The following is a 22,764-nucleotide window of genomic DNA, read 5'->3' on the forward strand; positions in this document are numbered from 1 at the left end:
CTGTGCGTACGCGGCGGAATTGGAAGTGAAGATGGCGGACGAGGAGGCCGAGCAGGAGCGCGGCGAGCGGAGCGACCCTTCCAGCGCATTAAACGCGCTCACGACGCGACTGGAGGACATAGCAGCGGCTCTGAAAAACAGCCAGGACTCTCCCGACGAGCGAGCGTCACAGTATTGCTACGAGTTCTGTCAGGTGAGCGCAGATTGTCCCGTGATGCTGCCTGTGGCATAGCACTGCTCAGCTGCACGCACAAACACTGGCTACACCAACACTAATGCGATGAAAGACTGCTTTAGATAGTGCTTTGCTATACTAGTGCACCTATAGAGGGTTATTCAGTCACTCGGAGTCGATGGTGAGGCTCAGTTAGCTCGTGTGTGCGTCGAGCAGGACTGTAAACAAGCAGCTGCAGACGCTAATGACTGATCACCTCTGCACCGCATTATCAATAACTGCGCTATATATCCTCACTGATGACTGATCACTGCCATCATCTGTCACTCTCTGCACCGCATTATCAATAACATATCCTTCACTGCGCAGAAGTGCTGCTCCTCCTCATCATCATCACAACACTAACATGATAATCTGACACTGCTAGGCCTGGTTCTATAATCAATATATTCACTTATCGCGCAATATGTCTACATGACCTTAATCAATTAACGTTAATTAATGTATGTACATAATAATTTTTGTTGACGCAATATATCTCCCTTAATATCTCACCGTGTCTTATTTATTCATTTATTTTTCATTCCACTGTGTGTTTTGCAGCTTCTTGAACATAACATGTATTCATGAGGTGCTCGTCCCAGTTTAAAACATGCTTCTTCATGAACCGTTATCTGCAGACATGGCTTTGTTTAGGGATGTGACGTACATCTGTCTGCTGAGCAGTGATTTTCAACAATACTGTGCTCCCTTAAGTTATAGAGAAAAGACGGTCTGGGAAAAATCTGTAGAAGGAAAAATCTCCATGCAAGTTCTTTGTGCATTTATCAACTCATTATTGTGTACCTTTTGTTTTATTTGCTAGTTATTCAATGTTTTTAAGGTATCTAATAATTTGATACGTAATTTCCATGATCCAAATATTATAAAAAAGTAAAAGTTTCTTGTCGTTTGGGAGTGTGTAAGCCATCTTGCATTATTATGCTATTACATTAAAATTAAATATTCAATGGCATAAAATGGTCTCGAAAATATATCTGTACGATAATACATCTGTGGTGATGTTTCCCTGTGATATATACACCTGTGGTGATGTTGTGATATGTAGATGGCAGTGTATTGTGAGACAGTCATGCTTCATCTGTTGTCTCAGTTCAGGATAAGAGTGAAGCACTGGTAGGTTGTTGTTGGAGAATAATCAGATGTTCATGGTTTTACTGATTTGGGGGAGATTTCAAACAGTTCAGATGCTGATGGAAACAGCAGGGACATTTGTAGACCGTGAGCAGTCAGACGCGCTCTCAGTCACTCAGCAGGTTTATGTGTCTGGAAATATAAAGAGTTTAGACAGTGTACAGTCTGTCCTCACTACAGATAGTGACTGAGTAACAATAACTATCGGTTACTAGGGGTGCGCGATAAATATCGTATGATAATTAATGAGTGATTAGAGAACCGGCTTTAATGATGAGATGCGTATTAATTGTCGTACGATATTTATCGTGCACCCCTATCGTTTACCCAGTTTTACTCCTTTGCAAACTAAAAACATTCAGGATTTGCTTTGTCATATTCTGTCCCATTTAACTGATGCTTTCAAGTCAATCTTACAGTTTAAAGGGATACTTCACCTTAAATAATAATCTGATGTTTATCTGCTTACCCTCAGGGCATCCCAGATGTAGGTGACTTTGTTTCTTCAGGAGAACACAAACTGAGATTTTTAACTCAAACCGTTGCTCTCTGTCAGTCTTATAATGGCAGTGGATGGGAATCACATCTTTGAGTCTCAAAGAAAACATACACAAACAAAACAAATTAAACCCTGCGGCTCGTGACGATACATTGAGCTGTAAAGAGATGAAACGATGAACAGTATTTATATCGTTTTTACCTCCGATTCACACAATGTCTAAACAGTCCTGAGCACGTTTGTGTCTAGACATACTGTTTAGTTTCTTGCACAGGCAGATCCTTTCGTGTCTTTACATTTACATTTGTGTTCTCCTGAAGAAACAAAGTCACCTACATCTGGGATGCCCTGAGGGTAAGCAGATAAACATCAGATTATTATTTTCGGGTGAACTAACCAATACAGTTTTTCATCCACAGATCCAATGGTGATACAAAATAAATTTAGCATATCGGCCAGTACCCATCCAATATCAGTGTATAATATTGGTTTCTCCCTAATTACACACTAATAAATTATAAATGAGGCTGTCAGAAGGATCACATTTTTTTTATACATTATTAGTCATACTGTAATTATGATTAATGGCATAACTGTCTTCATTATTCACTCATTTCACTTGATGTAAAATCAGACTGTCTTTCATTCATATTTAACTTCTAATCACAGTCAAATAGGCCTGGATGATTTCCTTGGAGGCTTTCAAAACATTAATATTTAAAACATTAGCCTAAATGTAATACAAATATTTAAATTATTAAATTATTATTGAGTCTTACCTATCAGATAGGTCCTTCAAAGTATATTGGAGAGGTGAGGTGTCCAAGTCACAACATCTAACTACTGGTGTGCCTCAGGGCTCAGTTCTTGGTCCACTTCTCTTCTCTGTCTACATGGCATCATTAGGTTCTGTCATTCAGAAACATGGCTTTTCATACCACTGCTATGCTGATGACACTCAACTCTACTCTCATTCCATCCTGATGATCCGACGGTAGCTATTCGCATCTCAGCTTGTCTAACTGACATTTCTTCCTGGAGAAAGGACTACGATCTTTTAGCTTTAACAAACCCATCACTTCATCACAGTTTCATCATCCAGCTCTGCACATCAACCATAATTCCTTCAAACACAGCCAGAAACGCCAGAGTTGTGATTGATGATCAGCTGAATTTCTCAGATTACAACTGCCCCGTCCTGCAGATTTGTTTTATACAACATTAGGAAGATCAAGCCCTTTCTTTCAGAACCACTCCTTGCTCAAGCTCTTGGTCTGTCCAAACACCCCTCACATCAGATTCAGGGCATTAATGTTTGCCTACACAACCACCCCTGGCTCTGCACCCCTTCACCTAAATGCACTGTTCAGAATTGTGTGTCCTCCAGAAGTGAACAGCGGATCATAATGCCCTTCTAAAGAGACACAATCACTTCCACGGACTCTTACAGGAAGTGTTTCCTGCTGATGGAGTGACCTGCTCAACTTAACACATTTTATTGGGTTGTCCTGGACTTATTACAAGCAGAATCCTCTTTTATGAAGTTACTTCACTTAAGGACATATTTAATGAGATTATGCCTGAAAAGGTTTTGGATTTTTTTTATCATGTGTTAATTAAAAAAATCTTATATAATATGACTTGCTCTGTTTTTTGTTTTCTTTTTATTGTATTTATATGATATTTGTATTTTTCTAATTGTATTTTTGCCATGAAAATAGCTTTGAGTGCTGACATGGCATTAAATAAAATAATCTGAATCTGACCTGCTCAACTCAATCCTTCACCATCTTCAAGAAACGGCTAAAAAACACACATCTCTACATGTGACGCTCTAGAAGAACTTGTAACAGCATATTATTGCTCTTTTGTTGGTTTGATTGCTTCTATTGCACTCATTTCTAATTCACTATGGATGAAAGTGTTTGCTAAATGATGATGTGATTAAGGAGTAAATGCAGCAGTGCATGCTTGTCCTAATAAGATCTCCACACTGATGACCTTTGACCTTGTCTGGTCTGATATAATGACCCTCATACTTCTGATGAGACACGTTTATGTCTGACTGCTGTGTTAGGGGATGTTCAGTTTGTAGTATGGCATTGGTGTCAAACGTACTGGTTCTACAGAACCAAATCTATATCCACATAACAGCGTCTGTCTGTGTGCACCGTCATCTTTCACGTGTTTAGGGCTGCATGATTTGAGACTTCACAACAGCACACGCAATGTAACCCACAGAAAGTTAAAGATGCATTCTGTGGCAGAAATAAGATATTTATATAACATGGTTTAGGTAAGCAACATTACAAGACCAAGATGTTTCCCTGATTATCAACATCATCACGATTGCAATGTGACACTGATTTTATACAATAGTGTTTCAATAAACAAGTTGTTATAATTAAATGACTTGTATTTTACATATAATTTACGGTTTGGCTCAATTTCCCTGATGAATCTTTCCAATCAAAGCCACATCAGTGTCTCGGAGCAACACCGTGGTGTTTCGTTACTGAATGAATCCATGTTTTTGAATGAATGAGTGAGTTAATGATTCAGTGGCCCATTCATAAGACTGAATGAATCAGCTGAATGACTTGCTCATTAAAAAAGCTTTTATTTGTATGTTTAAAAAATATGTAAATCTTATACAATTATTTATGCAATTGAAATGCATTTGAGGCGTAAATACATCTAATGCCACTTCAGATGCAGCCTCTGTGTTTCCTGCAGTGGAAAAGATGTAGTGTGTTGACACTGATTTCATTACACAAAAGGAAACTCTGTGTTCTGTGTGCACGCGACACTGTTACTGAAAATTGTGATTTATGCTGGACTGTATTTATTTATCCAGAGTTGTTCAAGTTGCAGAAATCAAATATGTTTTGATGATAATTCCAATATGAAATGGTCAGTGATGAGCTGAAGGTCCAAATTTCAGTTTCAGTGTAGCTTCAAAGAGCTCTACACGAGCAATAAGAGTCTCATCCAAAAGAAACCATGGCTCAGTTTTTCTGTAGTGAACTAATATTTTAAAGCACAGTTCCTGCAACAATTGCAGCTGCAACAAACCCCATGCACAGTAGGGTTTTCAGTTTGGTTGTGATGGCTCAGCACATCAGTGTGGTTTTTGAGATTTAAAATGTGATTAATTTAAAACATGTAAACAACAGCAAAAAAACTCCCGTACGCTTCTGTGTGAAAGACATGAATTATCAAATGTCTGCTTTAAATTACTTATGAGAGATGTATTATTGGCGGTGCTAACTAAGATAATTCACAACAGTCTTACACTAGTATTCTCATTATAATGTCATGTTTATTACAGATTGGTACAGCAAGTCTTGCACTTAACCAAATCTTTTATTTATTTTTATATGTAAAATGATCACGTTTTCATGATTGATCATCTCAGTCACTTTTGTAAATGTTGTCATGGGTGTTTGTGCTGGTTGCAGACGCTGGTGGAGTCTGTGAGTCTGTGGAGGATTGAGGACGAGCCGTTATCAGTTCTGGACGTCTACATCACTGCACTGATGAGCTTTGCACAGGCGTCCCCGTACCTTTCCACCCGGTGTGAAGAGGTGCCAGTCCTGCTCGACAGGCTCTCACTGTAAGTGTGCACTTAAGTGTGCTAGTAATTCACAAAGCTGATCCTCTTTTTCTGTTCAGTTTTACTTTATTTGAGTTTAAATTGAGTATTTGGTGCTTTTCTTTCTGTAGGAGTTGTGCAGAGTTGCTGCTTTCTCTGCCCCGGAATATCCCAGATGCATTGTGGGACAGGTTCAGGTCATCTGTCCAGGTAAGTTTACCAGGCTTAAGTTCTTAGAGTCTTAGGGCTAATAAAAATAATAATAATAATAATAATAATAATAATAATAATAAATATAATAATGCATTTTATTTCATGGCGCCTTTCAGAACACCCAAGGTCACCTTACAAGCAATATACAGGTCACTACATAAGACAAAACAAACAACAAACAAACAGCATATACATATAAAGTGGATTTAAGTCTAAAAAACTTTAAGTAAAAAATGTTATAAAAAAGCCTGTATAAAAAGGTATGTCTTAAGACGCTTTGTAAAAGTCAACAAGCAATCACTATTGCGAACATCGAGGGGAAGGGGAGTTCCATAGGCGGGGGGCAACATGACTAAAAGATCTGGCACCCATAGTAGTAAGTCGAATCCGAGGTACCACAAGAGAAATTGAAGATGAAGATCTAAGTGCACGTGAAGGAGTATAAACCTGGAGAAATTGAGTAAGGTATTGTGGTGCAAGATTATGAAGTGCCTTATAAGTGAGTAGCAAGATTTTGAATTCAACTCTATATTTTACTGGAAGCCAGTGCAATTGCTGGAGAACTGGAGAAATGTGATCAGTATAAGGTGTTCTAGAGAGAACACGAGCTGCAGAATTCTGAACCAATTGAAGCTTATGTAGCAGTTACCTGTGAGAAGATCATTGCAGTAGTCTATACGTGAGGTGACTAGTGCGTGAATGAGAACTGCAGTATTATTATTTGAAAGAAATGGACGTAGACGATTAATATTGGGCAAATGGAAGTATGCAATCCGTGTGATATTATTAATCTGAGCTTTAAAAGATAGTGTGCTATACATGATGACACCCAAACTTTTAACCTGAGAGGAAGGACAGATTGCAGTATTATCAATGTGTAAAGAGAAACAATTAGATTTAGACACAACAGATCTAGTGCCAACAAGCAGAGCCTCAGTTTTATTGCCATTTAATAATGCTAAACAGCTTGACAAAGATGGCGGAGGAAAAGAACAGGTAGGTTTGGCAGACAGGTAAAGTTGGGTGTCATCCGCATAACAGTGAAAATTAATACCATATTTCCTTAAAATATTACCAAGAGGGAGCATATATAAATATATAATGAAGAGAAGCGGGCCCAAAACAGAACCTTGGGGAACACCAGTGGTGACTGTAGATATTCTTGAACTAAAACCTTTTAATTGAATACGCTGACTGCGTCCAGATAGATATGAACTAAACCAAGACAGAGCAGTGCCAGTAATACCAATGGAGACTAATCTGTCAAGAAGTTATAAAAATAGTTTTTACATGAGAATGCTAAGCAGGTGTAGTGATTAGCTTAATATTAAAGGCTACAAGTAACATATTTCAGCAACAGTATATGACCAAAACCCTCATTAGATCACAATCTGAAGTTATTACAAACTATTCAGTCGGTGCCTAAAAAGTAATCAAAAGAGCTGTTTGAGAATCCACACAACAGCGCGGGAAATGCTGGTATTGTCAATTTTTTTTAAATTACTTTACTGGCTGGTACCAACATCGGCACTTTTCACAACATTATTCTACAGTAATGGACAGCATTAGTTCTAAAGATGTCCCTAGTCCATAACTTGATAGTAAACAACAAATAAGAGGCATGCCGTTTGCAGTGCAGGTTGTTTTATATTGTGTGCTGTCATGTCCCTGTAGGTTGTCCATCCTCTGGTACAGGAGAAGGAAATCAACAATCTGATGATTCTCTCCAGCATCGCACGAGAGCAAGGCGTCTGGAGCAATCCCACACTGCAGGGCATTCTCACCAACAACATGCCACCGCAAGAGAAAGGTGCTGCTTGTTATCCTCAGATGTTCTCCAGAACCTATAAATGAAATATGACCTGACAACAGAACTGAGATTTTAGTAGAGTTAGCATTGAAAATGCATTAGCATAGCATTGAAAAGTGTTTTCTCTCTAGTGCGTGAGTTCCTGGCTGTGGAAGGCCCAGCACTGCTGCGGATGCGATTGAAGCACTTGATCAAAGAGAGCTGTGTAGATCAGGCTGCGTCGCTGGCCAAGGCCTGTGCTGAGCTCTCGGAGTTTGAGGAGAAGGGACACTTCAGACAGATGTACCTGGTGTGTTTGTGCACTGCTGCTCCACAGGACGTTGTAATGGAAGAGGTAAGACACTGGACGGTTTACTGAGAATATATACTTCTATGTCTGCATCTCACCACTTCTGTTCAGATTGAGTATATATTGAATACTGTATTCTAAAGCTTAACTCTAACTGCAACATATTTAAATGGTGTGAATTCAAGCTTGGTTGTTGTCTTAAGGCCTTTGGAAATAGGCATACATTTTCATATTTCAGTAGACAGACAACATCAGTGGTCTCTTTCCCTACCCTTTCAGCTCTCAAGAGTGGACTGTCGTGATGCTTTAGAGATGATCTGCAACCTTGAGGCTGACGGTGATGAGAAAGCTGCGTTTACGTTGTGTTCTGGTTTTTTGACCCGTCAGATTCTTCAAGAGGACTCCTACTGTGCTTGGCAAGTCACAAATGTTACCAATGCCAGAATAATTGGTGTAGAGTTAAGAAATGACGATTAACAGTTTGCTGCAGCTAAGATAAATATCTTTGAACAAGTGGTAATTTAACGTGTTATTTTTCATTTCTAAATAGTTTGACAGATGTCATGTGTTCTCTGGCAGGGAGTTGACTCTGTTCTGGGGGAAACTGCTCAAACGATTAGAGACTTCAGAGCAAGGCTTTTTGGACCGATGCCGTCAGATCTCATTTCTGTCTAAGACTGTGTTCCACCTGCTCTTTTTCATTAAAGTCATTCAGTCAGAGGTGAGCCTGCTCTTTTTCTCACTTCATGCAGTTAGTTTTTAACAAATACTAAGTACTAATTATTCCTTATCCATATCACCAGATGGACAAAGCTGGACTTTCGACTTGTGTTGAGCTCTGTATACGAGCTCTGCGGTTGGAGTCGTGCGAAGGGAACACCAAGGCCACTGTCTGCAAAACCATTTCCTGCCTCTTACCCTCAGACCTGGAGGTCAAAAGAGCCTGCCAGCTGACAGAGTTTCTCCTGGAGCCAACGGTGGACTCCTACTATGCTGTTGAAACTCTTTACAATGAGCCAGACCAGAAGCTAGATGAGGAAGATCTACCAGTACCGAACTCTCTGCGCTGTGAGCTCCTTTTAGTCCTCAAAACCCAGTGGCCTTTTGATCCTGAGTTCTGGAACTGGAAGGCATTAAAACGCCACTGTCTAGGTCTTATGGGAGAGGAGGCCTCCATTGTGTCCTCCATTGATGAACTGAACGACGGTGAACCTGAGGGATTAGACGGAGAGACCAGCATATTTAGTGAGGAGTTCAAGGAAGTCTCCCAGCGTTTTGTGGATGCAACAAATGAACTAAATGAAATAGAAGATCAGAGACAGAAGAACAAAGAGTTGAAAAAGTTAAGAGAAAAAGGTTTTGTCTCAGCTAGGTTTAGAAATTGGCAAGCTTACATGCAGTACTGTGTTTTATGTGATAAGGAGTTTCTTGGTCACCGAATAGTGCGTCATGCGCAGACTCACTTCAAAGATGGATGCTACACCTGCCCGATATGTACAGAGACATTCGAAACCAGAGAGACTCTTGAACCACATGTTGCATCTCATGTGAAGCTTTCATGCAAAGAGCGTCTCGCTGCAATGAAGACTAGCAAGCAGTTAGCCAACCCTAAAACAGCAGCTCCTGTCATAGCTGCCCTGAAAGCTAAAAGCAGTGAAAATCAGGTGCGTAAGACCAAGACAAAAAATAACTGTGGTGGGCAGTACAACAAACTTAGCAATGGAGATGCCAATGACTCATGCGAAGGGAATATTTGTCCAGTCCATAGCTGCAGGAGGGGGTTTAAATATTTCCGTAATCTGGTTGCCCATGTGAAGGATCATGGTGACAATGAAGAAGCAAAGCGATTCCTTGAAATGCAGAGCACAAAAGTGGTGTGCCAGTATTGCCGTCGTCAATTTGTCAGTGTTGATCACCTGAACGATCACCTCCAGATGCACTGTGGCACCAAACCATACATTTGCATACAGCTAAATTGTAAAGCCAGCTTTGACTCCAATACCGAACTTATTGTGCATAAGAAAGACCATCCGGTCTTCAAGGCTAAGTGTATGTTTCCGGGTTGTGGCAAGATTTTTCATGAAACCTACAAACTGTATGACCATGAAGCACAGCATTATAAAACATTTACCTGCAAAGCACCAGACTGTGGTAAAGTGTTTCATTCACAGTCTGAGTTAGACCTCCATGCAGAGGGCCACGTCACAAAAGTGGAAGGCCAGGGGACTGATAGTCAAAGTATTCAACCAGCAGAACCTCATCCAGAACACTCCAGTCAAATTGATCAGGGCTGTGCTAACCCTGGCTCGCTCTCTGTCACCCACTTGAATGACAATGGCACAGACTCTCAGGTAGATGGTCCATCTGGCATGGTGATAAAGCATTCTGTTGAAAATATGCTAAGTAGTGCTTTTACGGTTTCTGATCAAGAGTGTGTCAATCCTGGGACAAGTAAACCTGAACAACAACACATCCATCAGCCTATCCCCCAGATCAATGACCACCTGTCAGCCGTGGGCCCTCACATGCCTCACCTAAATCAGCCAAGACCAGAGGAATCTCTTCTGAAGACCTTGATGAGTGATTCAGATCCCATGCCATCTACATCTTCATACAAGAGTGTATTAGAGGACTTTCTGCCTGTCCCACCAGCTGACGGTCAGCTGCAGACCGTTGATTCAGGTGCTGCTCCATTATACAACAATAGCAATGAACTATTTCGGCAGTATAATCCCAACCCTTTGCCTCCAGTTCAGGCATCATATCAGAGCCTGTATAGCAGTGACATGACAACTCCAACACCGGCCTCCCACAATGCAACACCACTTGTCTCGTTGGGTCAGATGCTTCCTCCTGTTTCTCAGACGCTTCCTCTACAAATAGCTTCCGTACCTAATAATGGGCAAGTATTGGAGAACAAATCAGTGAGACCGGTCGACACTGACATTATCCAAGACAAAGAGAGACACAAATGCCCACATGAATCATGTACGCGAGACTATAGCTCTTACAGAAGTGTTACTAAGCACATGAGGGCTGTTCATCCCGATTTTTACACGCAGTGGAAGCTAGCAAGGAAGAAAAATGTGGGGGTCAAATCCAAAATCAGATCTGTTTCTGTAAATGGAAGCCGCAATACAGTTGTCAAACCACAAATCCAGCTGGGCCAAAGGGTCCCTGGGCCCGGTGTCCAGACACAGAATCCCCTCGTCCAGCCTGCTCCCTACACAAGCAACTGTACGAGCCCCAACTATCCTTCTGTTTCCTCTCATGTCACCGCTTCCCCAGGGCATATCCGTACCAATGAAATGGACAATATATTAGATCCTATTGTTCTCTCTCATCTTGGAAACGGCACAAATCAGCCTCAGATGGCAGCAGACCATTTGTGGGACCCCAGGAACAATTCAGTACTCCAGCAACAGACGTGTCATTCTCAGTCAGTGACCCAAAACATGAACGCTCTTCCTAACAGTCATTTTCCTCACCTGAATGCAGCTTCTAGTGATGGTGCACAGCAGAGAGTAATGAGCTATACTACTCTACAACCAAATAATAATCCTAATGTTAACCCAGCACCTGCTCAAGCAGACAGTGCTCAAACACTCAATGGCACCTCAGGTGGCAGTCTGCATTCACTCTGTGATCTCATTCCTCCTCAGCAAGTCATGAGCCCTAATGCGCCCATTAATTCTGTAGCAGAGACAAATCTGGGATCTGCTCAAATGTCTGTGTTGTCCTCTTACACTGACAATTTGAACAATTCAGTTCCCAGGGATTCTCCAGCAGACTATCTGCAGCAAACAAACAACGGATTGTTCTCTGCAGTGGTGAAGTTGGAAAGATCTGGAGAGACAGCTGTAGGTTTACCGCTTCCTAACAATGAAATTCCTCCATCAAACGTGAGTTCTCCAAGTTCTCAGAGTAACACTGGAAATGTGTCAAATGATGGGGGCAAAAAAAGAGTTAAGCGAAGCAGCAGAACAAAATGGCCTGCCATCATTAAAGATGGCAAGTTCATTTGCCGCAGGTGTTATAGAGAATTCCAGAGTCCCAAATCTCTGGGAGGACATTTATCTAAGCGGGTTCATTGCAAGCCATTTGATGAAACTGACCTGACAGCAGATCTCCCCAGCTCATTTCTTGATCTTCTTAACTCACCTCATTCAACATCGTCTTCATATGTGAACCTGACACAGCCTAAGGGACCCCTTGATCCAAAATTATTCCCAAATGTTACTTTTCCCCAAGCCAATGGCACCTACGCTAGCAATGACAAACAAACGGGAGGGGTATTGAAGCAAAGCCCGTCAAATCTGTGTGTGAGCTCTGGACAAGAACAGCAGACAGTTTCAATCCCATGTGATCCATATACTCAGAGCAGTCGTATGTCAGAAACTAGTGTCATACAGCACACTGCTAGTGTCAAACATCAGCTACAAGTTACAGGTTATTCTGAGATGTCTGAACCACTGTTTAATGAGAGTGTCAGTGATCCTCTTCTCTCTCAGTTGTTGGCTGATGACCAATCTACGTCCAGCCTGAACAGTGGTTTTTCAGATCATGTCAGTCAAATTCTTCAAACTGAAACTTCAAACAAAATGAAAGAAATCAAGGAAAAAACACCCAACAGCAATGCTAGTGACGTATCAAATGATGGACTCCTGGCAGCCATGGCAAGTCTTGCTCAAAACCTTGGGTCTGAAAAGAGTGTCAAAGAAAGACTACGTGAACAGATATTAGCTGGAGACCTTCACAAAAAAAGCAGCATGCCTCGTGGATCGAGTGTCGACAGTTCCTGCTCACAAATGTCTGTTGCAAGTCCCGTCAGTGGGGATCCACAGCGTATCTCAAACCTTATTCAGAATGAATCTCAAAGTGAGCAGCAACTTGCCGGAAACACAGCCGAAGTCCCTGTCGATGCGGTTTCACAATTAGATGACATTAGCCCAGATGATGGCCTAATTCACACGATTTCATCCGTGTTTTCGGGAAGTGTTGGCAATGATCAGCCCAACCATACACCCATAACCAGAGAGGATGAAGTGTTGGAAATCCAAAAAGCTCTTGAGAAGCTTGACCTAGACCGAGAAATCAGTGAAGTCACCAGAACTGTGGATAGTCCTGTGGTGAATGATGAACCGCTTAATAAGCCAGAGTCCAAAGATTCACCCATTAAGTTACCAAGTTATGCGAAACCATTTGCATGTGACGCAAATGGTTGTAATTACAGTGCCATGACAAAAGATGCTCTTTTTAAACACCTTGTCAAGCTGCACAATTACACAGATGACATGCTTACTCAAATGAAAGACCAGTTTAATGTTGCCCCTTTCAGCTGTCAGAAATGTTCCAAGTCCTTCACACGCAACTCCAACCTCAAAGCACATTATTTGACAGTTCACAACTTTTCACAGGAAGATATAAAGAAGATGAAAATGAAGTCTCAGTCCAATCACAGGCTCCCAGAGAGTGCTAGGGGAAGCCCTTGTCCAGTGCCAGATAACCCCAGTTCAGTTAAAAACACTAAACTTGTGGATGCATGTCAACAGCAGAAACGTGTTAAAAGTGCTTCAGGCTGCATTAAAAAAGAGAATGTCAAAACATCACGGTGCATCACTCCATCGCTTGTCCAGAAATCGTCTTTTGTTTCTCAAAGCAAAAGTCTTGCCATGGAAACTCCTCCGGTAACTCCGCAAAATCAGATGCCAATACAGCCATCAGTGATTGTGTCTGGCTGTTCTTCAGTGACTCCAAGGATGGATCAGAATGCAAAAGGATGGTTTTCTACAAAGTCCCCAGATTCTGGTCCGACCCATGTGTCCCCATTAAAAGAGATTCTGCCCATTGCCTCTTTTACCCAAAAGCCTTCAGCACCAGTACAAACACAAAATCAGTCCTTCGATAAAAAGCCCAAAACTCCCAGCAAGCCTCGAGTGGCAAAGCCAAAAGAATCTCCCAAAAAAACGAAAGAGAGAAAATCTGAGTCCGATGACATTTTTAGCCCGTACAGACCTTACCGTTGTGTTCACCAGGGCTGTGTGGCAGCTTTTACAATTCAACACAATTTGATCCTACATTATAAAGCTGTGCACCAATCTGCTTTGCCTAAATTTGAGGTTAGCGGTCAAGAAGAACAGAATGAAGATGAGGCCGAGGACAAGGATAGAAGTGAAGAAAGCGATGAAAAGTTAGACATGGACATCAAGGAGGTGGATGAGTTCAGGTGTCAAGTCAAAGACTGCTCTTGCATTTTTCAATCAGTTCCAGACTTGCTCCAGCACTACCTTCAGCTCCACAAATTAACCCTTGAGAAAGCAGGTGCCATGATGTGCAGTATCAACCTGGGCAGGTTTCAGTGCGATCAGCCGAACTGCTCCGAGACCTTCACTGCTTTCTGGAAATATATCAACCATGTGGATCAAGAGCATAAACAAATTGAGCTCTCAAAAGTTGACCCCATAGAGGGGATGTTCAGATGCCCGTTGGAAGGATGTGAATGTGCATACAGCACACGGTCAAATCTACTGCGTCACACTATGAAGAAACATCAAGATGTGTACAAACGGCTGCTCATGAACCCTCGAGAAGGAAAGAGTGGGGTTAAACTCGGTCGTCCCAGGAAGTATGAAATTGATGTTGTTGAGAAAGAGAACAGAGAAACTAACAAGAAACCCGTTAAGAAGGGAGTTGTTAAAAAGAAAAAAGTCAATAAAAATAACTGGACCAAATATGGAAAACCCATTTTGAAAACGCAAGAAGAAGCCTCTGCCATGTGCACCAAACGCTTGCAACTGCAGTATGCTTGTATGATAAAGGGTTGCGAAACGGTTACCAGTTCAGAGCGGAATATAATGAAACATTATCTTCAGCATGGACTCCCAAAACAGTATCTAGAAGAACAGAGGAGCAACTTCATATACTGTAAAAGGATACCCCGATCCAGATACAAGCGCATCGCTTCCAGAAGCGACGACACAGATAATTCAGAGGAGAGCTCCATCGAGACGACTGAGAACGAGGAAGTCGCTGAGCCTGGCCAGAGTGAGTCCGAGTTCTCCAAGCCTACTTCTGAGAAAGAAAGCACAGAGGATGCCGATCTGTCCGACGCAAAGCCTTCTACAGACACTTGCTCGGAGATATCTGTGGTAGTTAAGAGACGGAGAGGACGTCCACGCAAGGGAGAGAGGGAATCAAACAAGTCCTTAGGACCTAAAAGGGTGACCAGACTAAGAACCGCAAGGAGTTCTGCAGTCAGTTATGTGGACTTAAACTCTGACTCCACGTCCTCCAGCACAACCATGGCACAGGAAGATGCCTCTGGTCAAAATACACCACTGAGTTCATTCAAGCCCATGGGATTTGAGGTGTCCTTTCTTCAGTTTCTGCAAGAATCAAAGACGTCCCAGAAGAGAAAAGCTACGGTACCCTTGAACGGAAATGCACGCAAAAAAGCCACTACTTTCCACCTGAAGACTGCGACGGTCGTGTGCAAAAGATCCGATGCACTATTGCATTCGAGAGAAGTTCTGCAACTTGTTGAATTTAAAAATCCCCAAAAGTTGACCTCACTCAGCAACATCACCTTTGAGGTGCAGAGGGTTTTTTCGGGTGTCTATGAAATTCTTCTCAAGCAGCTTCATGAAATGCGACCCACGGTGATCCTTCATAAAGAGGATTGATGTACAGACCCTTGTGTCATGTTGTCTGAACTCAGGATAAGGTTGATGGCTAACTTGCTGCAAACCAGTGCCCAAGCATTAGTTGTACCTGGTAGTTGATCTCTAGTTGGATGTGAATGCTGAATGATCGTGGCTTGTCAAGGAGCTGTGGGATGTTTGGTCTGGAAAACACTACACACCCACTATCTTAAAGGTCCCTAGTGCGATGTTTATTACTTAACTGTGTACGTTAAGCTCACTTTATAGTTGCAGTAGATGATGAAATACCTCTAAAGCATGTATGTCCTTATGAAGCTGTTCAGCACATTTCTGTTGCCTTTGGAGCTAATTTTATTTTTGAGTGTTGGATAGACTCGTAAGTTTTAATATTCCATTGGACTTTTTTCTATCCAGCTGAAATTCTGATGTTATGTAGTGCTGTGTATAATTCGTAACTGTTTTGGTCCTGTTTACCTTGTAAATCTGAAATTTGTCGATAATGTGTGTGGCTCTTTGATCAACTACTGCCACCAGCAGTCTGTATGTTAATCAATAGCAACCAATTTAATACAGCTTGCATTTTGTTACTCTGCGTTGGTCTGATCCTTACATGTCTCCACGACATGTGATTTTGAAAGTTCAGCATTGTAAATGTTTTATTGAAATTCTAAAACTGCTATGAGGGATTAGCTCTGTATAAAAACAGCTAAACCATATATACAGTCATGCCCACAAATATTGGCACCCTTGGCAAATATGATAAAAAAAGGCTGTGAAAATTCATCTGCATCGTTAATCCTTTTGATGTTTTATTTAAAAAATTCAGAAGAATGTATCCTTTCATTGGATAATAAGAATTTAAAACGGAGGGGAAATATCATTATGAAATTAATGTTTTTCTCAAATACTCGTTTGACACAATTATTGGCACCCCTAGAAATTCTTATGAGTAAAATATATCTGTAGTATATTAACATTCATATTCACAATTGTGAGCATTCCAGCATGATTATAAACATGAAATCATCCAGCCATTGATTACTGTTTCACAGAAATATAAAGTGGAGGGAAAACAAAGCCCAAATTCCCTTAATTATCCATCAAAATTAGAAAAACCAAAGAATATATTTCTGATGTGCAGCAAAAGATGATTGAGCTTCACAGATTGGTGAAGTGGCTTTAAGAAAAGAGCTAGAGCAGTGAAAATTCCCATTTCCACCATCAGGACAATAATTAAGAGTTTCCAATCAACAGAAAATGTTACGAAATCTGCCTGGAAGAGGATGTGTGTCTATATCGTCCTAATGCATGGTGAGAAGGAGAGTTTGAGTAGATAAAGACTCTCCAAGGATCACAGCTGGAGAACTGCAGAAAATAGATGAGTGTCTGGTTCAGAAAACTTAAAATAAATGGTCAAACAGAACCAACATCACCACATGTTGTTTGGGAGGGTTTCAAGAGAAATTATCCTAGCTCATCCAAAAACAAACTAAAGCATATTCAGTTATCAGACACGACTGGAACTTCAAATGGGACTGGCTTCTATGATCAGATGAAACTAAAAAATGAGCTTGTTAGCAGCAAACACTCAAGATGGGTTAGGGTTAGGGGTTTGGTGAACACAAAGATAGTACCCTATGTGTACAATGAAATATACAGCTGTATTTCTGATGTTGTGGGCCTATATTTCTGCTGGAGGTCCTGGACATCTTGTTTAGACACAAGGCATCTTTGATTATATCAAATACCAACAGATAAAAAATCAAAACCAAGCTTCTGCTACAGCCTTCCAGTCCTGACCTGAACCCTACAGAAGATGAGAGGAGTGAACTGAAGAGGAGAAGCTGGGAATCTGAAGGGTCTGGAGTGATTCTGGGTGAAGAAATGGTCTCTGATCTCTTGTCAGGTGTTCTCTAACCTCATCAGGGGTTATAGGAGAACATTAGAGCTGTGAAACTGGCAAATGGAGGTTTCAAAAATAATTCAATAAAAGGGTGTCCTTAATTATGGCCAACGAGTATTAGAGAAAAACATTTATTTCATGATATTTCCCCCCATTTTAAATTCATTTTATCCAAAGGATACATTTTTGTGATTTTTTTTTTTTAATAAAAAATCAAAAGGATTAACAATGCAGATTAATTTTCACAACCTTATTTGATCATATTTGCCAAGGGTGCCAATATTTGTGGGCATGACTGTACATGGAAACAAAAATGGTTGATTATTTGTTGACATTGACTGAATATGTCAGGACATAGTGGTAAATGCTTTTAAAGATGTAGTCATTTAGTTTTTCTTTCTGTTCTCAAGCCACTTAATTTTTAATAACACACTGATCCACCTTGGATATATGACAAGGTTATTTATTTTAGACATGTAAAAGAAACAGTCCACATAAATACAGTTGGTTCCACTTTATATTAGGTGTCTTTGACCAACTATTATGTACTTAGATAAAAAATAATGAATGGTTTGGTAAAGTGTACTTATGTTCCTGTTGAATTGCAAAACCCTTTATTGAAGTGTAATACGGTTTAAGTTAGGGGCATGATTAGGTACGGTTAGGATTAAGGGTCAATGCAAGTACACAATAAGTGCATTGTATCAAATGATTAATTTAGAAGTACATAGAAAGTTAATAAAATGAAGTGGGTCTATACGATTTAACCGAATGGTCCTAATCTGGTTTTGTAATTGGACAGTACCACACTTATTTATTAAATAAAAATATTAACATTACCATGAAAAAAAATATATGCAAAATGATCAACATGACTCTCTTAATAATGAAATGAAACAGACAGGTTTGATAAAAATAGTAAAAGTCAACAGTTTCTTAAACATACTGTGTTTGACAAACTTACCCTCATTTCAAATGAACCTGTATTTAATGTCATCTGGGTCATGTGTTGCTATATAGTGCAGTTTTGTTGATGGTTTGTGAGGATCAGGGCATGTTGACATCTAATTTGAGTACAGTATAACAAAAGATATGAGAAGTGTTTGCTCTTCCTCTTGGAAAGTTCCTACAGCTGTGTGCTCTGTTAACATAGCTCTACGTGACTGTAGTTTGTTCTTGTGATGCCTTGCTGTCTGTGACATCAGTGGAGAAGAACTGTGTAGCACACATGGAAATATCCCAAGCGTTCACGCAGCAGCGAGCTTTGGGCTTTCCCTTCCAGCCGGTGAAGAATGAAGTCCTTCCTCTTTAGACGTGTCTAGCGGCGGCGGTGAGCCGAGAGTGAGCATGGACGGAGGCCGTCTCTCATGCACAGGAGCGTAGCTCTTACTGAAGCACTTCCAGCACTGCTTCCATATGATATACATCATCTCCAACACATTCAGAACAATGCACAGTATAGACGTACAGCCCATGATGTAAAGGAAGATTTTCTTCTCGGTGGCTTTTGCGATGTAGCAGTCCACGGTGTTGGGACAGGGGCTCTCGTCACACCGGAGCAAGCGGGGAACGTGGAAGCCGCTGTACAGGAAGTAGAAAGCCAGCAGAGTGGCCACCTCGAAGGACGTCTTGAGGATGAGACTGGTGATGTAGGTGAAGAACAGTCCTCCGTCGAGGCTGCCCTTGTCCTGGTACAGCTTCCTCTTGTACTTGCTCTCTCTGTGCTCCCTGTAAGCCACGTGCAGAGCCACCAGCAGCGACGGGGTGGACACCGTGATCAGCTGAATGGCCCATAACCGCACTTGAGAGATGGGGAAGAAGCGGTCGAAGCACACCTGCTCGCAGCCCGGCTGCTGTGTGTTGCAGACGAAGTCTTTGAACTCGTCCTTCCACACCTGCTCGGCGGCGGCCACGTACACCAGGATGCGGAAGACGAAGAGGATGGAGAGCCAGACCCGTCCCACCACAGTCGAGTACTTGTTCACCCCGCTCAACACATTCTCCAGGAACCCCCAGTTCATGTTTCATCGGCTGCTGCGGAGTCAGAGCCAAACCAGGAGTTAAATGCCTTCTACCATGCACACTCGGAAAAATAAAGAACTTTTTACATTAAACTTTCCTTTTATAGAGGCTCTTTATAGTCAAAAAGTGTATTTCGATCAGTGGTTATTACATGCAGAATTGGCAGCTTTGAGGCTCCAGGCTTTAGATGATTAAAATGTGGTTCACAGTAAGAAACAAGGTTCTTTTTAAGACTGAAAGTTTCTCCAATATGGTTCTTCTGTGGCATTCGCTGTGAAATCCCCTTTTGGAGCCTTTATTTTTAAGAGCATAACATTGACACGCTGGATGTTTAATAAGAGAGAGCACTCTTCAGACTTCTAATCCATAATAATCTATCAAGACACTTTTTCAGAGCACTCTCGAGTCTATATTTGCTTCATTTGCCAAGTGTGCACAGACATATAAAGATCTTTTCTTGTGAGATACTTCTTAAATAGATGTTAAGTATGTACCTTTCATGCAGTCTGATTCTCTTCTGCTCGGCGTGGTCTTCGGCTGCTGCTGACAGACTGGAAATGCACCGAGAGCAGCTTCTCTGTTATTTGATAGTCAAACACACCTGGTGTAAGTGCCACACCTGTTTGGTTACTATGGAGGACTCTTATGTCAATGGAAGCGCTCTGCTCTGAACCGGCTGAGAGAGGACGAATGCGTGAGATGTTGTGAGCCTCATAACCTGTTAGTGTTAGCAGTATAAACAGTCATGCGGGTCGAGTTCAGCGGAAACGGCTCTGACGCACCCACTCGTGCCCTTCAGACGCGATCAGTCTCCATGGTCATGGATCTCTCCTCGCTCGGATGAACAGCAAACACAAACCCTCACACAATGCTGTCACTCTGCATGTTCAGCTTTCATGGAAAACCTCATGTCTGGAGAATCAGATTCTGATATAACTTTCTGTACATGTGCTGTGGGTTTGTCTTTGACTGTAGCACTGATGCAGATTAGTGAGGGTTATTGCAGACAAATGCAAGTAAACCTGTAGATGTGTGTAACCCAACAGGTTATGTGTGCAGTTTTAATGACAAACGCAGGCTGTTTGTGCATGAATTACTGATGAGATCAGTGGCACTGATAGCGTTACCAGCTGAGAAAACCACACAGTCTGCTGTTAAACGCCTCCATTTAGTATTACCACAGGTGTTAAAAAGAATAATAATAATAATTGGTTTACTCTCTTAATTTTATGTTCCTGTTTTTATTGTGATTGATTCATCAGTGTGCATTGTTCTAGAGAGAATCATGGTTGTTTTTATAATCTTTCTTCACGCTCCTCAGAGATGTCATCAGTCCCTGTTTAGAAACACTGATGTACATCGCTCATTTATGTTCAGATTTATGACAAACCTCTTGAGAAATGCAATAATCAACTCATCAATCCACAAGCAGACAAACAATTGATAAGAAAAAGAACAACAGCCCATATATATTAATGAAAACTGCAGCACAAAATGGCCAGATTTTGGTGATAAACAATAGTCAAGGTATAAACATGAGGAATAAACCTTGCCTGATTCACTGAACAGCACGCGCATAAACACACCAGGTGATGAAATATATCTAATATTATCAGGACAATAAACCAGTTTACTGGGGCTTTAAACATAGACAATGCTATTTTGTCCGTTTCCTTTAAATTAGAGATGAGCATGATGCTTCACTCAATCATTTGATGTGTGAGGAACACAGTACTGGTGAAAAACAGAAGGATCAATAAAATCATCATTTACATATAAAATGAACCACTGAAGGTGTCTTATTACAAGTACAGATGGACATCTTAAGTGCACCATACATTATACAGTAATAAGTGAGAAAATCCCCTCATCTACAGTCTGCTATATGCTGTTGAAGGTATAGTAAACCCCAAAATGAAAATGTTCTCACCCTCAGATCAGTTTGTGTCTTCATCAGGTTTGTAGAAATGTAGCACTGCATCAGTGTCCCATCAATGGATGCTCTGCAGTGAATGGGTGCCATCAGAATGAGAGTCTGATAAAAACATCCCAATAATCCACAGCACTCCAGTCCATCAGTGAACATCTGGAGAAGACAAAACCTGAAACACATCCAGCATTAAGATGATTTTAACTCAAACACATAAGAGTCTATAATCCATAATAACACTTCCTCCAGTGAAAAAGTGTATCTTCTGTTGTCTCTCACATGTGAGTTTAGATCTGTTTAAACGCTGCTTGATCTGTGCAGATTTCTCTCCTGATTCAGACCAGAACACTCTGTGTCTAAGCACATTAATAGAGAAGCGAATGGAAGGAAAAGAAGTGGTAGAAAAAAAGTGTACAAGCAATAGGGATAACTGCACCCTGGAGAGGATTGTGAAACAAAACCCATTCAGAAATGTGGGGGAGATTCACAAAGAGTGGACTGCAGCTGGAGCCAGTGCTTCGAGAACCACTACACACAGACGTATGCAAGACATGTGTTTCAGCTTCACATTCCTTGTGTCGAACCACTCTTGAACAACAGACAGCATCAGAGGCGTCTCGCTTCAGAAAGGACTGGACTGCTGCTGAGTGCTCCACAGTTATGTTCTCTGATGGAAGTAAATTTAGCATTTCCTTTGGATATCAGGGTCCCAGAGTCTGGAGGAAGAGAGGAGAGGCACACGGTCCACGTTGCTTGAGATCCAGTGTAAAGTTTCCACAGTCAGTGATGGTTTGGGGTGACATGTCTTCTGCTGGTGTTGGTCCACTGTGTTTTCTGAGGTCAAAGGTCAACGCAGCTGTATACCAGGAAGTTTTAGAGCACTTCATGCTTCCTGCTGCTGACCAACTTTATGGAGATGCAGATTTCATTTTCCAACAGAACCTGGCACCTGCACACAGTGCCCCAACTGAGTGCTGTACATATTCATACTTTTAATTTTTATTCTTTTTAGTTGGCAAAGATTTCTAAAATTCCTTTCTTTGTACTGGTCAAGTAATATTAAAGTTTTCTGAGATACTGAATTTGGAATTGTCCTTAGTTGTCAGTTATAATCATCAAAAATAAAATAAATAAACATTTGAAATATATCAGTTTGTGTGTAACGAATGAATATAATGTACAAGTTTCATTTTGAATAGAATTAGTGAAATCAACTTTTTGATGATATTCTAATTATATGACCAGCACCTGTATTAGTCTATATACATCCTCTGTTTCCTCTGAGACAGCAGAGGACGCGATGGTTCTCTCTCTCTCTCTCTCTCTCTCTCTCCCACTCTCCGTCTCTCTCTCTCTCTCTCTCTCTCTCTCTCTCTCTCTCTCTCTCCCTCCCTCCCTCTCTCTCTCTCTCTCCCTCTCTCTCGACACTAGAGGGCTCTGTGACTTCTGTCTGTTGTTCTTCCGTGCTCCCGG

At 41.2% G+C, this 22,764-nt stretch overlaps 2 protein-coding genes across 3 annotated transcripts; one reads left to right on the forward strand and one right to left on the reverse strand.

The window, feature by feature from the left end:
- Nucleotides 1-16,028, forward strand: LOC113063473 (zinc finger protein 292-like). The gene is made up of 8 exons (XM_026233908.1): nucleotides 1-193; nucleotides 5,330-5,484; nucleotides 5,595-5,673; nucleotides 7,351-7,486; nucleotides 7,618-7,820; nucleotides 8,055-8,191; nucleotides 8,355-8,496; nucleotides 8,579-16,028. The coding sequence occupies exons 1-8, from the start codon at nucleotides 32-34 to the stop codon at nucleotides 15,455-15,457; spliced, it is 7,893 nt and encodes a 2,630-aa protein (XP_026089693.1). The 5' UTR covers nucleotides 1-31; the 3' UTR covers nucleotides 15,458-16,028.
- A 1,575-nt stretch (nucleotides 16,029-17,603) lies between these two features.
- On the reverse strand, nucleotides 17,604-21,123 carry LOC113063474 (gap junction beta-7 protein). Of its 2 annotated transcripts, none has more exons than XM_026233910.1 (2): nucleotides 19,856-21,123; nucleotides 17,604-19,370 (listed from the first exon to the last, which is right to left on the reverse strand). In XM_026233910.1, exon 2 carries the CDS (start codon nucleotides 19,358-19,360, stop codon nucleotides 18,587-18,589), a length of 774 nt encoding a protein of 257 aa, XP_026089695.1. In that variant the 5' UTR covers nucleotides 19,361-19,370; nucleotides 19,856-21,123; the 3' UTR covers nucleotides 17,604-18,586. The 2 variants fall into 2 exon arrangements, with proteins under 2 accessions (XP_026089695.1, XP_026089694.1); XM_026233909.1 differs by having other exon boundaries at nucleotides 17,604-19,373; nucleotides 19,856-21,122.
- Between the last annotated feature and the right edge of the window lie 1,641 nt (nucleotides 21,124-22,764).

Source organism: Carassius auratus, chromosome 45 (assembly GCF_003368295.1).
Source record: "Carassius auratus strain Wakin chromosome 45, ASM336829v1, whole genome shotgun sequence".
Classification (NCBI taxonomy): Eukaryota; Metazoa; Chordata; class Actinopteri; order Cypriniformes; family Cyprinidae; genus Carassius; species Carassius auratus.

Coding starts and splice junctions, on each gene's coding strand:
- LOC113063473 (XM_026233908.1), top strand. CDS start 32: ATGGCGGACGAGGAGGCCGAGCAGGAGCGCGGCGAGCGGAGCGACCCT. Junction 7,487..7,617: donor CATGCCACCGCAAGAGAAAG/GTGCTGCTTGTT, acceptor TTTTCTCTCTAG/TGCGTGAGTTCCTGGCTGTG. Junction 8,192..8,354: donor GAGGACTCCTACTGTGCTTG/GCAAGTCACAAA, acceptor GTTCTCTGGCAG/GGAGTTGACTCTGTTCTGGG.
- LOC113063474 (XM_026233910.1), bottom strand. CDS start 19,360: ATGAACTGGGGGTTCCTGGAGAATGTGTTGAGCGGGGTGAACAAGTAC.